The sequence below is a fragment of the Bos javanicus genome, chromosome 28, assembly GCF_032452875.1.
Source record: "Bos javanicus breed banteng chromosome 28, ARS-OSU_banteng_1.0, whole genome shotgun sequence".
NCBI lineage: Eukaryota > Metazoa > Chordata > Mammalia > Artiodactyla > Bovidae > Bos > Bos javanicus.
The window spans coordinates 33,516,986-33,533,360 of NC_083895.1; the positions used below are offsets into that span (position 1 = coordinate 33,516,986).

Here is a 16,375-nt window from a genome sequence, read left to right on the forward strand (position 1 = left end):
ATATTGATGTAGGAAGTTGTCTGCTTTTGAAGGAGAATTTGCTCTTTGGGCCTATATGGTGTCCATTACACTGTATTCTTGAACAGGTTTATCTTTGAGGAACCATCCACCTACCTTTAATCTGTGGTACTCTGTGTGGGCCAGTTACTGCCCCAGTGCTAGAACTGGACCCAGATCCAGGTTCATTTGAGCAGTGTTCCTTTTCCTGTAGCCACAGAGCTTCATTCAGGGATAAGCATGTAACCCAACAAGGCCATGGATTCCCAAATTTTGCTTGGAACTTTCAGGCAGCAGAATTTCTTTCTGTTGTCTTTGAAGATGGTCTCGTAGATCTGCAGCTCCTGGTAAGTCACCATGTGGAGAAACTGAAGCTGGCATGGAGGAGAACAAAGCTAAGAGATAGGAAACCCCAGTGATAAGTTTGAGTGCCTGGCTCCAACCATGTGCGATTCTATGGACTTTTGCACTGTGGCATAAAGTCTCTCTTCCCTATTTACTTTCCTGAAGAACTTTGAGTTGGATTGTTTCATTTAGGATCAAAAAAGTAATCTTTTCTTTCCGAACTGTTCAACAACTGTTCAACAGGAGATTCTGTAACCTGCTCTGGAAATTTGTAGTCAGTTGCCCTAACATAGTCATATAAACCAAGAATTCTTAATTATATATGACTGTAATCTCATTTTCTGACAGTCTCTCTGTAGTGTGAATAACAAACTACTCTCTCAACCACAAAAATCCAAAAACAAAACCCTCTTTATAAAGACCTCTTCATAAGCTTGAATATTGGTTTTCAATTGTTCCTCAGTCTTCACATTAAATGTTCTTTATTATGCAACTTCAAAACTACTTACTTCTAGGTATGTACAGCAAGTGTAAACCCTACTGAGCCATGAGTCAATATGAGAATTTGTTATTTGACCATCTCCAAAGACTTTCTTGAAGATTTTATTCTGAGTCAGTCCTGGCCTCTGGTCCTAAAAGACCTGGATAGATGGTGAGGAAGCATAGATGGTGAGGAATCTGGTGAATGAGTCACATGGAAGGTCCTGCTGATTTCTTCTATTAAGACCGCTTTAATAGATAGGGACTGGTAACTACAGTTACTAAGTGACTGGAGAAGATTCCAGTAGCATTGGGTAATGTAAACACAGGTTCTCTGCAGAGAAGAACCTGCATTTTCACTCCAGAGAAGAACCTGAACTTTGACTCCATATCAGAGACAATGGAGCTGCTTCCTTCTCGCCTCCCTTTCTGGAGCCTAAACCTCTGCTTCCTGTCCCAGGATGGAACAGGCTGTAGTCAGCACCCACACTGCTCACATTCCCTTCTCATTGTTCCCTCTCCCCGCAGGTACATCTGAATGTGCAGATGACTTTGCTCCAGTAACGATGAAAGAAAATACATAATTTCTAAGTCACTTGGCCTGGTGATATAAATATGTTGAGAGTTGGGGGACCCAGTGTGCAGCTTTTCTAACTCATCCCAGCACTGCGGTCAAACAAATCAATTCAGCCTTCAGAGGGGCATCCATTGCCTTGTGATTATGTTTGTGTAAAGTCTTGGGGTCTTTGATCAAAGAATAGGATTTCAGGCCAGGCCCTAATCCTCACTGCCTTAAGGTGTTTAAATGAGTTAAAAAAAAAAAAAGTTGATAACAGCTGGGACTTAAATTTGCCTTTGCCCAGCTTTTGTTTTGAAAGGGCTTCCATTATCTGCGGCTTCCCTTTTCCAAGTAAAGATGGATCGTTGGGTAAACCAAAAAGGCAAAGAGGATCTGGGAGGAAATGGGCGGAGACTCTGAATTAATCTTCTGAGGAAGAATGTTTGATCAGCGGGGAGGAGAGAATGGAAAGCTCTGATGCTGACAGCAGGCACCTTTCTGACTAGGGTGTGATTGGCACCTTTGAAGCTTCAGTCGGGAGCCAGTGTCCAGTGGGTCAGGGCTTCCTCTGTCTGTGGGTGGTGGTGTTAATAATGTGGCAACTGGAAGGATTAATTGCAGACAAGCAGCAGGATTACGAGGAGGGCTCCTCAGCTCTAAAAGGAACAGTTCGAGGAAAGCCTCTGATCTGTCAGCCTTAGAGGAAATTAGTGGGAACAGACTAGAGAAGGCTGGAGGAAAGAAAAAGGCATTTAGGATATTAAAGCGAAATGTGAAGAGGATATTGAAATAGGGCGAAAAGGGTGGGGGGCGCTGATCTCGAAAGGCAGCGTCCACCTCTCCCTAGTAGGAATTTCCGTGATTTGTCCAGATTTCACACACGCCTTCTCTTTACGGCCCAGGAGAGTGGACCGTTGTATTTGGGTTGCAACAGGTTAGGGAAGGGTTACAGTGTAATCATGGCTGCACCCAAGTTTGCTCTCCACCACCTGGCAGCTTCAGAATGTCCTGAAACTAAGGCTCCCTGTGTAGTCTTAAAACAAGTCAGAGCATTAGTGACACCCTATCTGCATTAGCTATCTATTGTATATTTTACTTCTTACCCTTCTGGTTCAAGTCGGGATGTTGCCAATAAATCCTGTGTTACCATTAAAGAGGCCATTCATCACGCTCCCTAATGTGATTAATCAAGATACACCACAGTACCCTTAAAATGAGATCATTTTGATAAATCATGTATGACATGAAAAGACTTTATTCCTTTTAAGTGCAATTTAGACAGTAATTTTTTTCCTCATTTATGATTCATGGGAGAAACATGGATAAAATTCCCTTGCACAGTTACACCTTATCTACAGCAATAACTCAAATCTGCTTTTAGATGAAAATTCAGGGCCTTATTCACCAAAGCTGAATGCCAGCTCATTATTTTCTGGCGTTCAGTAGTCCAAAAATAATGTCCGCACATTAAGCAGCATTCTCAAAAAGTTGGAATTGGCCAAGCACCAGGCACATCAATTATACTCCATCATCCTTAATAAGGAAGAAATATCAGATGTCCTCTTGGAGTCTTTTTGAATCAGTAATGCTCAGCCTTCACCTTCCCAATTTAGAATGATTTGGAAACAAAAATGGTAGTAACAAAAAAGTATGGGAATTTCAACTGTTTTACATGATTCTTTTCTCCTGTTGCCTAAAGCTCAAAGGAGGTATTTTTCCCTCTTCCCATGTGGTTCATGCTTTTTTCTCCATTCGCTTTTTCTCATTTCTCAAATGAAACTACCATTCTTTTAGGTCTGAGTTTTATTTTAAGCTGCCCTATCTGTGATGTGGGTTTCCCCCTCACAGCTGTCACAATAATTTGGGAAGCCATTTTCATAACCTCCAATAGAAAAATAATTTGAAAATGTGCCTTCTGGTGAGATCCATCAAGTTTAAGATCACATTTTTGGTTTAAAGTCAGACACTGATGCTATTCATTAAACTGAAAAATGACTTGTTTTCCACTAATATTGAAATAAACTCTGGATGAATGTTAAGTCATGCTGGCACGCGCTTAGATAGAAAGCAAAAGGAAACACAGATATATTTAATTTGGACATGCAAAGTCAACAGAGTTTTAGGTCTTTTTGGAGACAGGGAACCAGGAAGACTGGCCGAAACAAATGTGAACAATTCGAAGTTCCTTTGCCTCTTTCACAGGATGAGAGCATTTGAAGAAGGGTTCCGTATTTCTGTGTTTTTTCATACCCCCTTACCTATGAATAAGGGCATGTAATTTATTGCCCTGCTGTTCTTAAGGGTTTATATTGGGCAGTGGATCAAAACCCTGTGTTTGACTGTGCTTAAGTAACCCAAGAGCGCTCGTATCCTGTTTTTATCCATACAACACAGCGGATGCAACAAAACTGAAGCTCTCTTGAGATATCACATTCATGCTGGTGTCCCTGTGCCTTAATCAAGTAGAAAGAGACATGAAAGATTCCTTGTGCATTATTCACATTTAAATAACATTTCTCATGTTTTTATTTCTTTTCCAATATTAAGAGCAAATTAAGAATATAAGACCATTAAGGCTGTGCTTACCTTGTTTAGGTTTTCCGTTTCACATTTATGACTTTCTGTTTTTCTTTTTTGCTAAAAAAGATCTGTAAATTTAAAAAATATGTATATATCTCATTAAAAAGTTTCCTGGTTCTAGCAACACTCAGCAAATCTCTGAAGAATGCAAGTTTAGAACATAAATATTTTAAAGCCCCATAAAATTGGCAGTGAAGATTTTTTCCCCTTAATACCATGTTCATTTCATTCCAATTCACTACCATGATTTTACTTTCCAAAGCGACTTTTAATACAATACACAATTATTTCATTTGGGGTTGGATAGGTCACCTCATTAAGCCTGCCAAGATCAGGCCTCTAGTGATCCCCACGAATATCCTCGCATTTATTCCTAATTAAAATGGCCCTCCTAAATTGTCTCAAGTTTATCAATACAAATAACAAGCTAAGGGAAATAACCACCATTGAGAAGATGGCGGGGCAAGGAGACCTGATCACAGACCTGAGGCTGGGCCGACTGTGGCGTCTGCAGCGGTGCCCTGCCACCTGTTGGCTTTGCTTACACACAACAGGGTATTGATGTCCCTCACAGCACTGCAGTAACCTCCTCTGACCCCTGTCCCAGTTCATCACCCCCCAGAGAAAAGAAGGGGCCCTTTGAGAATCCCAGGCCTCCTGATTTTCCCCATCATTCATTTCCTTGGCCACATGTTTCTTCTGCTAATACTAAAAATTTATGGCCACGCACATTAAGGGCAGCACAAGTCCTTTCCTTCTTCTGGATTATTTCAGAGTTTCCTGTCATAAGGAAATCCAAGAAGATGTGTCCTCAGTGGATTGTATGTGACAGTGTCTGCTTCTATCTCAGGAATCTGAGGCATGATGGATACACTGTCAGTTTTGAGAGATGATGTTTTCTCCATATTTCCATTATGAACCAGGCTGTCATCTCCTAATAAATTTCTTGCATTGGTATCAATTTATTTTTACAAGCAGAGGGTCTGATGTATTTGGGAAAGGCACTGACAGCAGAGCTGGCCCGGCTTGACAGACCTGGCTCCACCTCATTTTGGAAAACTACTATAGTTCCAAGGACAGAACTTGACCTGCAGCCCTTGAGAATTAAAAAAAAAAAAAAAAAAACTCTCTGAGAGGAAGAGAGACACATGAGGCAAGTTCCTTCTTTTAAGCCAAAATAAATCAACCTTGTAGGAATACCATGACATAATATTATTTCTAAGACAGCCTTGCAAACCCAGATGAGAAATGCCATATGTTGTTATTTACTAAAGACGGGCCATCACAGTAATGCAGGGAAGCTATGGATGAATCCAGATTGTAACCAGCTAAAGATCTCATGACTTTTGTCCACGGAAGGAATCTCAGGAGTGCCTTTCTGTCTGACAAGTAAGGAGGAGAGTCCATCCGTGTACAGATAATTGATTACACATGGTGCGTATGTCCTGTTGTAGCTACTACGAAGGGTAGGAGAGGCCATAAAACCTCTGCCCTACCTTTCAAGACATTTAAATCTAGTTGAAGAAGTAAGATGTTATACAAAATTAAAGTAAAAATAAGTATAGTTAATATTTAATGAGCAATGCTAAGATCTTTGTTTCTTACCTTCCTCTTTGCCTTTAAGTGAAGAAAGGTCAGATAGCGTCATGATTAAGGCAGGAACCACTGCTGCCTGGCTTTGTGGCTCAGCTCTGTTACATACTAGTAATCCAAGAACCTACTTAATTTCCTTGGGCCTCAGTTTTCCTCATCTGTAAAACAGGAATAGGATTTAGAACTGCCTCATGGAACTGTTGTAAAGACTGAATAAATTAATATGCAGAATGTATTTAGCATAATTTCAGACACAAAGTAAGCACACGTAAGTGTTATCAATTTTTAGCTATAATCATCATTATAATGACTGTTTTTGTCATTATCATTTTACAGTGGAGGAAAGTATAGCTTTAAAGAGTTTATTGTCCAAGGTCATACAGAGGATGGTGTGTGGATCCAAGTCTTAGTCAGTAAGGCATCAGAGCACAGGAAAATGAGAAGTAGAGGATATCCAAATTGTAAATAAGTTGACAGAATCTTTGAAACTTAATCAGCTTTTTCTTACTATCGTTTTAGCACCAAACATACCTTAGATGTTATATAATAAATGTTATATATATATATACAGAGAGAGAGAGAAAGATAGTGGTATTCTGGGAATGTTTAACAAGCAGCTCTTTGGAAAAAAATATTATGCATATATACATGTACATAGCTTTTTATAATTTTATGTATATAAAGATTGAGTAGTACACAGCTTACAAATAATACTTAATTATTTTAACCAAATAATATTTAATCCTTTTGGTTATAAATTCTAGTCATCTAATGCAGTCTTACCAAATATTTTTGGTTATTTTGGTCAAACTTTCATACCTATTGTCAATATAAGGTTGCAGTTGACGAATAAGTATAGTTCTGACATAAGCATTAATTCTATTCTTTTCTTACTATGTCAGAACTTCACTCTTTTGTGAATGGCATGAGCAACTTCTTTACTGAATCAGATAATAGTTTTTGAATATTTGAAAAATATTTCCTCAACTTTTTGGTGCTATTCACAATATAATGGCTATAGACACAACATAGCCTTTAGGTTTAATCTGAATAATTCGTATTTTCCCATCATTTTCTTACGTTTAAAAAATCCATAAGATAATTAATCACTAATTTGTAGCATTTGCCAATTTCTGCTGTAAATACTTCCGTCATGGCTGATGTCAGGCTACCAAAGTCACATCACTGAAGAGTTGGAAAGAGCTATGAAGTGGTATATATTATATAGCATTTCTGCTATGTAAATATAATAGGCATGAATACTTTCCAGAGCATAAGTAGTAGTAAAGTTTGTAAAACAGAAAGTGCTGAGTTTGGTTATATATTACCTTTACTTTTAATATTATTTATCCAATCACAAGTATATATAATTTAATTTTAAATAACAACTGTGTTTATCAACTTAAATATGGCATTCCTGAAAAGTTAACCATTGGCTTTTGTGAGCTGGTACAGGTTGACCATAGATACCATTGGTTATGTCAACCCCAAAGGGCTAAAGAGATCTGAAGTGCTCTGCATCTATGTTACATAGTCAGTTATTTTTAATAAATAACTTAATGGTTTTATTAATATGTCAGACCACAGAACACATTGCATATTCACATGAATTTAATCATATCTCAGTGCAGGAGATGTACAAGATGCTGGTTCATTCCCTGGGTTGGGGGATCCCCTGGAGGAGGGCATGGCAACCCACTCCAGTATCCTTGCCTGGAGAATCCCATGAACAGAGAAGCCCGGTCAGCTAAAGTCCATAGAGTTGCAAAGAGTCGGACATGACTGAAGTGACTTAGCACTAGCGCTAGAAATGTATTGCTTATTTTAGTATATGTACTAAACCCAAGAAGGTTTTCTTCTCTACTGTTGAACATCAAATTCATTGCAGAATGGTTGGGATTCAGGCTGTGAAATCAAGCTGTGTTAGTTGGAATTCTAAATCCTCCATATACTACCTGAATGCTTTCAAGCAAGTTGTTTAATTTCTCTAACTCCCAACCGTCTTACTTATAAAATGATATTTCTATCTTAAGGTTGTTGAGATAGTTAAATGAAAGAGTGTGCTTAAAATGACTCCATATAAAGAGTGCTCAAGAAATGTGACATATACCTAATCATATATAGACCCTCATTACTTGGGGGTTGTAATATATTACATTCTGTTTGAACATATGACACAGACTAAATCCTCTGCAAGGATTAATGATTAGCAGCAAAGTATTAACTTGTGTTCTATCATATTTCTGTGGACAAAGATGACTGTTTCTTTAAAGATAGGATGTTCTACCTTTAAAATTACCCAAGGTATTAGTACATTCTCTCTCGTTTGATAATCCTTTCTTCATGCTTGGAGAGGTTGGTTTGTTAGGAGCTGCAAGGCATTCACTGTTAACACAGATCTTGGTCCCTGCACCCTTGAATTTGACAGTCTTGCAAAAGAGGCCAGACAAGAGCACCATTGACAGTAGCAGGAGGCAAAGTGGAGCGATGGCCAGGAGAGGTGTATCGTAAAGACCTGGGGTCTCTGAGGCCGAGAAGGTGTGGGACTGGCGGAACTCCTTGGAGTCTGAGAATCAGGCTGACTTGGTTTTTAATCCCACTGTAGATTTTAGAACTGTATGGCCTTGGGCATGTGACTTATACTTTCTGGGTCTCAGTTTTCTCTTTTCGCGGATGAGAGTAGTAATAGGAGATATGCATACAGTGGGAAACCATTAGACTTAGAAAGCATTTAGGACACATTTGTTCCTACCCCACTCCATGCCCCCTTTCTTTTCTGCCCCCTTCTCCTTCCTCCTTAACTCCTATGCCCCTTCCTTCTGTCACGTCTCCTTGTCCTCTGATGGGAGGGATTGGAAAGATCAGATCAGTTCAGTCCAGTCACTCAGTCGTGTCTGACTCTTTCTGACTCCATGGACTGTAGCACACCAGGCTTCCCTGTCCATCACCAATTCCTGGAGCTTGCTCAAAATCACGTCCATTGAGTCGGTGATGCCATCCAACCATCTCATCCTCCGTCGTCCCCTTCTCCTCCTGCCTTCAATCTTTCACAGCATCAGGGTCTTTTCTAGTGAGTCAGTTCTTCGCATCAGGTGGCCAAAGTATTGGAGTTTCAGCTTCAGCATCTGTCCTTCCATTGAATATTCAGGGCTGATTTCCTTTAGGATGGACTGGTTGGATCTCCTAGCAGTCCAAGGGTCTTCTCCAACACTACAGTTCAAAAGCATCAGTTCTTCGGTGCTCATCTTTCTTTATAGTCCAATTCTCACATCCATACATGACTATTGGAAAAACTATAGCTTTGACTAGATGGACCTTTGTTGGCAAAGCAATGTCTTTGCTTTTCAGTATTGCTGTTTAGATTGGTCATAGCTTTTCTTCCAAGGAACAAGTGTCTTTTAATTTTATGGCTGCAGTCACCATATGCAGTGATTTTGGAGCCCCCCAAAATAAAGTCTGTCACTGTTTCCATTGTTTCTCCATTTATTTACCATGAACTGATGGGACTAGTTGCCCTGATCTTTGTTTTCTGAATGTTGAGTTTTAACCCAACTTTTTCACTCTCCTCTTTCACTTTCATCAAGAGGCTCTTTAGTTCTTCTTTGCCTCTGCCATAAGGGTGGTGTCATCTGCATATATGAGGTTCTTGATACTTCTCCCAGCAGTCTTGATTCCAGCTTTTACTTCATTCAGTCCAACGTTTCTCATAATGTTCTCTGCATATAAGTTAAATAAGTAGGGTGATAATATACAATCTTGACGTAGTCCTTTCCCGATTTGGAACCAGTCTTTTGTTCCACGTCCAGTTCTAACTGTTGCTTCTTGATCTGCATACAGATTTCTCAGGGGATACTTGATGGAAAGTGTGTTGTTTCACATTAGCCCTGGTAGGATTTTAATTTTTAAATATTTTAAACCGCCAAAAGCAATGGCACCATTAAGTAAAGTTTAAAAATCAAATCATTGCAAACCACATTGTTCACAAAAATCTTTGCATCTTTGCTTATTAACTTTTATCCTTTTACTCATTGCAAATATTATGTTAAAAATAGCAACAGATATATCAATACTATTCTTATATTTACTGTGTTCACTTAATATTGTGTAATAAAAATTTAGGATATTTAGTTTATATTTGGACAGAGGAGCCTGTTAGGCTGCAATCCATGGGGTCACTATGGAGAAGGCAATGGCACCCCACTCCAGTACTCTTGCCTGGAAAATCCCATGGATGGATGAGCCTGGTGGGCTGCAGTCCATGGGGTCGCTAAGAGTCGGACATGACTGAGCGACTTCACTTTCACTTCTCACTTCTCACTTTCACGCATTGGAGAAGGAAATGGCAACCCACTCCAGTGTTCTTGCTCGGAGAATCCCAGGGACAGGGGAGCCTGGTGGGCTGCCGTCTATGGGGTCACACAGAGTCGGACACGACTGAAGTGACTTAGCAAGCAAGCAAGTTTATATTTGGTTACTGTAAATAAATATGATTATTTCCATAATGTTCAGTATTTAGATGGTTTTGTTTTTTTGAAAGTTATGACCAACCTAGATAGCATATTCAAAAGCAGAGACATTACTTTGCCAACAAAGGTTCATCTAGTCAAGGCTATGGTTTTTCCTGTGGTCATGTATGGATGTGAGATTTGGACTGTGAAGAAGGCTGAGCGCTGAAGAATTGATGCTTTTGAACTGTGGTGTTGAAGAAGACTCTTGAGAGTCCCTTGGACTGCAAGGAGATCCAACCAGTCCATTCTGAAGGGGATCAGTCCCGGGATTTCTTTGGAAGGAATGATGCTAAAGCTGAAACTCCAGTACTTTGGCCACCTCATGGGAAGAGTGGACTCATTGGAAAAGACTCCGATGCTGGGAGGGATTGGGGGCAAGAGGAGAAGGGGACGACAGAGGATGAGATGGCTGGATGGCATCTCTGACTCGATGGACGTGAGTCTGGGTGAACTCCAGGAGTTGGTGATGGACAGGGAGGCCTGGCGTGCTGCGATTCATGGGATCGCAAAGAGTCGGACACCACTGAGCAACTGACCTGATCTGATCTGATCTGATTTTTTTGTTATAAAAATATCTGCTAAAATATTTTGGAAACCACTACTCTCGATGACTGAAAAGGTCTTTTACAGCTCTTACATTCTATGACTTGATTACTTTTGTAAAGGTCCAAAAAACGCCCAATCTATAGTCCTTCTTTCCTTTTTTCTCCCATAAGCATTTCAGAACTGCAACTCTGTGCCTAATGACCTTTTAGGCACTGGCAGAACTAGAGCCCCTTTAGATCAATGGCAAACTCAGAGGTGGTTTTCCTGCAAAGGGCTTCCTGATTCCAGAGAGCCTTTGGTGCAGCCCTCCACCCAACCCGCCCCTTCCCTGAGGGACTTCTGCTCTGAATTACGCCTCCACCCCACCTCCTCAGTCAGCTGAATGCTGGGCTCTTGATCTGACTCTGCCTTTTGCCCAGTTTTATCCTTTCTTGGTCCCTTGGTTCCTCACCCTCATCCCTTTTTACCCTTTATTTTCCTCTCATTTTTGTTGGCTTCTGTCTCTGGACAAGAATATAGTTGCTCCTGTTCCTCCACCTTCCCAACATGTTGCGTCTACGGTGGAGGCTTCCTGTCTTCCCACTGGAAGGCGTGCTGCCTCTACCTGTGAGCAGGTCGGAAGACTCCATCCTTAGGCTGGTTCTGTGGCTCTTAATCCTTGAGATGCTGTCAAGTCTTTACCTCTGCCTCTGGCAACTTGGCTCGTGCTTTTGTGTTGAATTATAATCATGGTATATAGTTTTCTCTTTGACATTAAAATGTTTTATTCATTCAAGCATTATGCATTGACATCTTTCTGTATTTCTGGCAGCATGTTGGGTACTGGGGTTAATAGTATAGTTAATCTCAGAAATTTAATAGAGTTAATCTCGAAAGCTCTCTGTTAGTATGAAGAAGAAACAAGCAAGAATGTAATTACTGGTCCATGTGCTCAGCTGTCATCCTAGAGGTTAGGGTCAAAGTTCTGGATGATGCAAAATATGGGGATCAGGCTATGAGTTGGTGACTCTTCCTAACCAGCATTAATCATGATTTTTTTTTTTTTTGGATGAGTTAAGAATGCAACTAAGGTCCTGATTTTATTTTTCTTGGTATTCTCTGCAAAGGGCCTGGCATATAGTAGGTGGTTATTAAATCCTTGATAACTAAATGAATGACGCTTTTTCTTATGAGAGAAAATAAATGTTTTTAGAACAGTCAGCTTTATACCACAGTTTCAGGGAATGAATTGTGATGAAAAGCGAAGATTGCTTTTACTTGAAAGAGGCTGACAAATTTCCCAGACCTGGGATCACTTTATGCAGTGTATGATTTAAGGGTGAGTGAGCATGCCAGAGTGCTCCACTTGAGCTGAGTGATGGGGAATGAGTTGTGGAGCTCTGGTCTTAGATGGTATTTTGTGAAAAATAGTTGGAGATTTATGGCTATTAAACAACTTTGTAGCTGCCCCCTTCTTGTTTTGAAGCCTGCCAAATATCTCCTCCTGCGGTCTGTATCATGTTCCTGCTGGGCATCCATGATATTCAGACATATCCACTGGAATGCAGGTTTCCGTGGAATGCACCCAATGGGAGGGGCTTGAATTGTACTGTTCATCTGAAGACATTTGTTTTCTGGAACCGCGGAATGAAATTCTCACTTTGCAAGTCTCTTTTACTGTATTTCGTTGAATCTTTTCCAATGAGGTTGCCAGAGTTCTAGCTTCCTTTCTGCATGATGGAAACTGCAGAGCACGGTATATTAGTGACCATTGTCATTAATGATGTGAGTTTAAAAAATTATTAGTAACTCTCCAATTGTGAGCAGGAGACAAGTACAAAAACCTACATATGCTTTGGCCAATCTTAAGTAGAAAGACTTACCAGGTAGAATGAGCATCTTAAGCCTTGGCATGAAGTGGGGGATTTATATTTATTGCTATTTATCCACTTTTTCTATTCCGTTGTTACAGTTCAGTACCTTAAGAAGAATTAGAACTGGGATATTTCACCAAAAAAGCCAACCAGAGATGGCCTTAATTCATTTTGTGCAAGTACTGGAAAACTGTTAGAGAAAGTGTCCTCTAATTATGGGTTTTCAACATCAGATGTATGGATTAGGTAGAAACAGGACCCTGTTTTTTCAAGTTTCATGTTTAATTTTGAGAAATTCAAAGAATGTAGAGAAGTTTGAAAAATAACAAGCATGCTTAGTTACCCTACAGGATTTGTATTTTCTAATATGTTGTTTTTTTTTTTTTTTCAAGTGTTATGTTTCAATAAAAGAAATAAACCTTAAGTGTAAAATTGAAGCTCCCCACTTTCCATTAGCCCCAATTCTGTTACTCTGTTCTCTGGTAGGGGCAACCATTTTCATGAATTTAATATTTAACTTTTATATTTTTTAGATCTTTCCATATACACATGAGATCAAAGAACTACACATTTACATAAATAGTATTGCACTGCATTTATCATTTTGCGACTTGCATTTTCACTTTGCATTAAATTTTTAGACCTATTCAAATTGAGATCTATAAATCAGCTTTATTGCTCTTAAGTGCTAAATATTATTCTGTCATATGAATATACAACATTTTATTTATCCATTTTCCTCATTGATAGACATTTGAATTATTTCCAATTTGTTCTGTTGTAAATAATGCTGCAATAAACATTGTTTTATGATCTACCTTACAGACCTGAGTAAAATTTTCCATAGTGTATATATTTTAAAGGGAATTGCAGTACCAGTTTTCAGTTTTATTAGATATTGCTAAATTACTCTCCTAAGTGGTTGAACCAATGTACATTCCCACTGGCAAAAGATGAGAGGTTAAGAGTTTTGTTGCCCTTGGTTCTCTATAGCACTCTTTATTATGAGACTTAAAAGTTTGCCAACTATGATGAACAAAAAATTGTACTTTGTTTTAATCTGAGGTGCCCTTAGGGCTAGTGAATTTGACCATCTTCTCTTTTATTTATTGGCCACTCAGGTTTTCTCTTCTTTGAATTATCTTTTTTTTTTTCTTTTGTCCATTTTTATTATATTTTTATTTATTTAGAGACAGATATTCTAAATGCTAATATTTTATTGTAGATGTTACAAAAATCCTCTAACGGGGAGATTCATAAAGTAAAATGTGAAAGTGTAATTTTTTCCCATGGATGGTTAGAAAACTTTCCAAGTACTTAAAGATTTGAGAATCATTTGTAGTTCTGAGGAGTCTGATTTACCCCAATTTTCCTGATCCCATTTTAGGCATATCTGCTTTATCCACATAAAGGAAAACATTATTTAAAAATTTCCACTAGTGTTTCTATTATCTCATTCCTGATATACTATGAATGTATTGCTTCAGTTTCAAGGGTAATTCTTTAATCAGAAACAGGTAATGTGCAAATATAAGACACTGTTTTGTCCACTTCTTTCATATGATTGTGCTTTTCTGAATCAAGCTTCTAAGCATAATTTTCAACATCACTATTAAAAAGATCACACGGACTTCATTTTGCTAAAAGTCAAGTCAAAGAACTGGTATTTAGAATCTTGGTTTGTAGCAGTTTTCCCAAACATCCAGCCACGAAAGTCTCACCAAAAGGCATAGTTTGCAAAATTGTTCTCATCCTGGTTTCTTTTCCATGACTTGAGTTTATAAATGGACACTGAGCAGAAAGTAATTAAATGCTAGGCATAGAATGATGACTGCAAAACAGAACTAAAGCCACACAATTTTTGCTTCGACTAAAACTGGAAATAAAACTTAAATCACTATTTTACTCTTGGTTACAAAACATGAATGTTTTGCCCAGTCAGAGATATTTGCTGAGAGGTAGTTTCTTCTAGTAATTTTAGGAAAAGCTGTCATCAAATTGTCAACAGCCCAAATTGAGATTAAAAATACCAAGAAACATCACAATATAGCAACCTAAAACTCATCCTGGATCTTCAGGCTTTTTTAGCAATGAGATCGAGCAGAAACATTGACAGGGAGAGAAGCTCTGGCCTCTTGCAGAGGAAGTATAGTAGATCTGTGGAAGGACAGCCCTGGTTGCTCCTCCCCTGCCTCAAGCAGGAGCAGCATACGAATAGACGCCATACTTAGAACATTCTCTTTGTGTCTCATTGATCAAATAGGGAAGCCCTATTGATCAAATAGGGATTACAGGAGACCTTGAATGCCAAATGGAGAAGCACCTGGTGATTCTAGTGTTTGAATTTTAATCTAATTGCTGATTGTTTTATATGATTACAGCATCTGAAAAAGTCTTTAGGTACTTTTTCAAATGTTTTTCTTAGGGACTGACCTTTGATCTTTCTGGACCCGATACCCTTGGATCAAGCTTTAAACAGAGTATATTTCTCTTGCTGCTGGAGTTAAGTAATGCTACCCAAAATCTGTCTCTACCTTAGGGACATAGCTTCTGCTTTTGCACCATTCAGAACTCTTTCTCTAAGTCTCCACTGAAAGCCGCTTAATCAAACATCTCAAATGTCAGAAACAGGGTTTAAAGGGTTTTTCTAGCAAGTAGGTCTAATCTCCTACTTAGTTTTGATTCCTATAATGTCTATAATCTCTTTGGAGAAAAGGCCTGCTCCTACTAGGGCAAATATATCCCATAAATGTATTTCCTTTTCCAGAAAGAAAAATGTAGCATTAATGAAATTTACTTTTTCATGAAACTTGGAAAGGTTGTAAGCTTAGGATTTTGATCCTAGCAGATGTTCTTTTTAGGATATTAAAAAAAAAAAAAAAAAGTAGTGTTTGATTCAGAAGTCTCAGTAAGAATTGCAGCAGTGATGCTTCGTGTTCCACGCTACCTCACTCTGAATATGACATACTGGTCAGTAGCCCGGAGTGACACCCGGCTCTCCAGCTGTGGTCTTTCCTCACACCTTAGCCCCCATGGGTGTAGCACTAATTAGAGACAGAGAGCAGCCTGGGTCACACCATATCAAGGTGGATGGTTAAAGAACTTTGCATGTAGAAAAAAAAGCATCTGCACAGATAGATTTCATATCGTTTTCTCTCAGTCCTCCAAATGGCAAAGTTTTGTTGATAACCATTGTACTTCAAATTTCAGATGATTTTTTTAGTGCTATTGTTAAATGTAGCCACAACCCCAACTGCAAGGTCTTCGATATCATGTATCCTTCTCCTGGGTCGCTTCATGCTTCTTACGTCTTCACCTTTCCCCTGTCTCCATGCCGCACTGGGCCCAGGAAACCAGCCCTCTTTGTCCCATTCACCCTGCAGGCCGAGCTCAGCCTCTTCACTGGTTCCATAGAAATCTATGTACAGTAAGGGTTTAATCTGTGGGAATTTGGGGTAGAAATCTATTGGGGAATAACTGTGACAGAAATCTAACTGTGCATCATTTCCTGCCCTCAACATCTCTTTTCCTTCTCCTCCTCACAATTCCACTCAATAAACAAACCATCCCCTTGTCTCAGATCCCTTCCACCGGTACCAAGTCCCCTCAAAGCATTGTATTTGACCTGACACTTACCAAAATATTATCTCAACAGAGACAGCTCTTGCTTCCTAAGAAGAACCTTGGTCCATAACATGTTCTCCAAACCCAGATCCCAAGGAGACAAGTTTGGTAAACAGAAGTGTTTAGTGTTTGGTGCTGCTCATGTTGGTGTGCTTTTTTTTTCACACAGGCCTCCAGTGACAGCATTGCTGTGTCTCCTAAGAGCCGCTACACACCCCTGCCTTCTGCTTCCAGGGAACTCACCAGTCACCGAGGTAGGAACCCTGCTTTTTATTGCGTTTTGTGGCTAC

General features: G+C 39.3%; 1 protein-coding gene across 4 annotated transcripts in view; it reads left to right on the plus strand.

Moving 5' to 3' along the window:
- The window catches only part of LRMDA (leucine rich melanocyte differentiation associated), a 1,194,775-nt gene that overhangs the window by 905,460 nt on the left and 272,940 nt on the right, over positions 1-16,375 (plus strand). For 3 of the 4 annotated variants that reach the window (XM_061405856.1, XM_061405858.1, XM_061405855.1), the window contains one exon: positions 16,255-16,339. In XM_061405856.1, coding sequence (XP_061261840.1) covers positions 16,255-16,339 — 85 coding nt within the window. Of the gene's footprint in view, positions 1-16,254; positions 16,340-16,375 lie in introns of those variants that run through there. The other variant, XM_061405857.1, reaches the window with a different exon arrangement.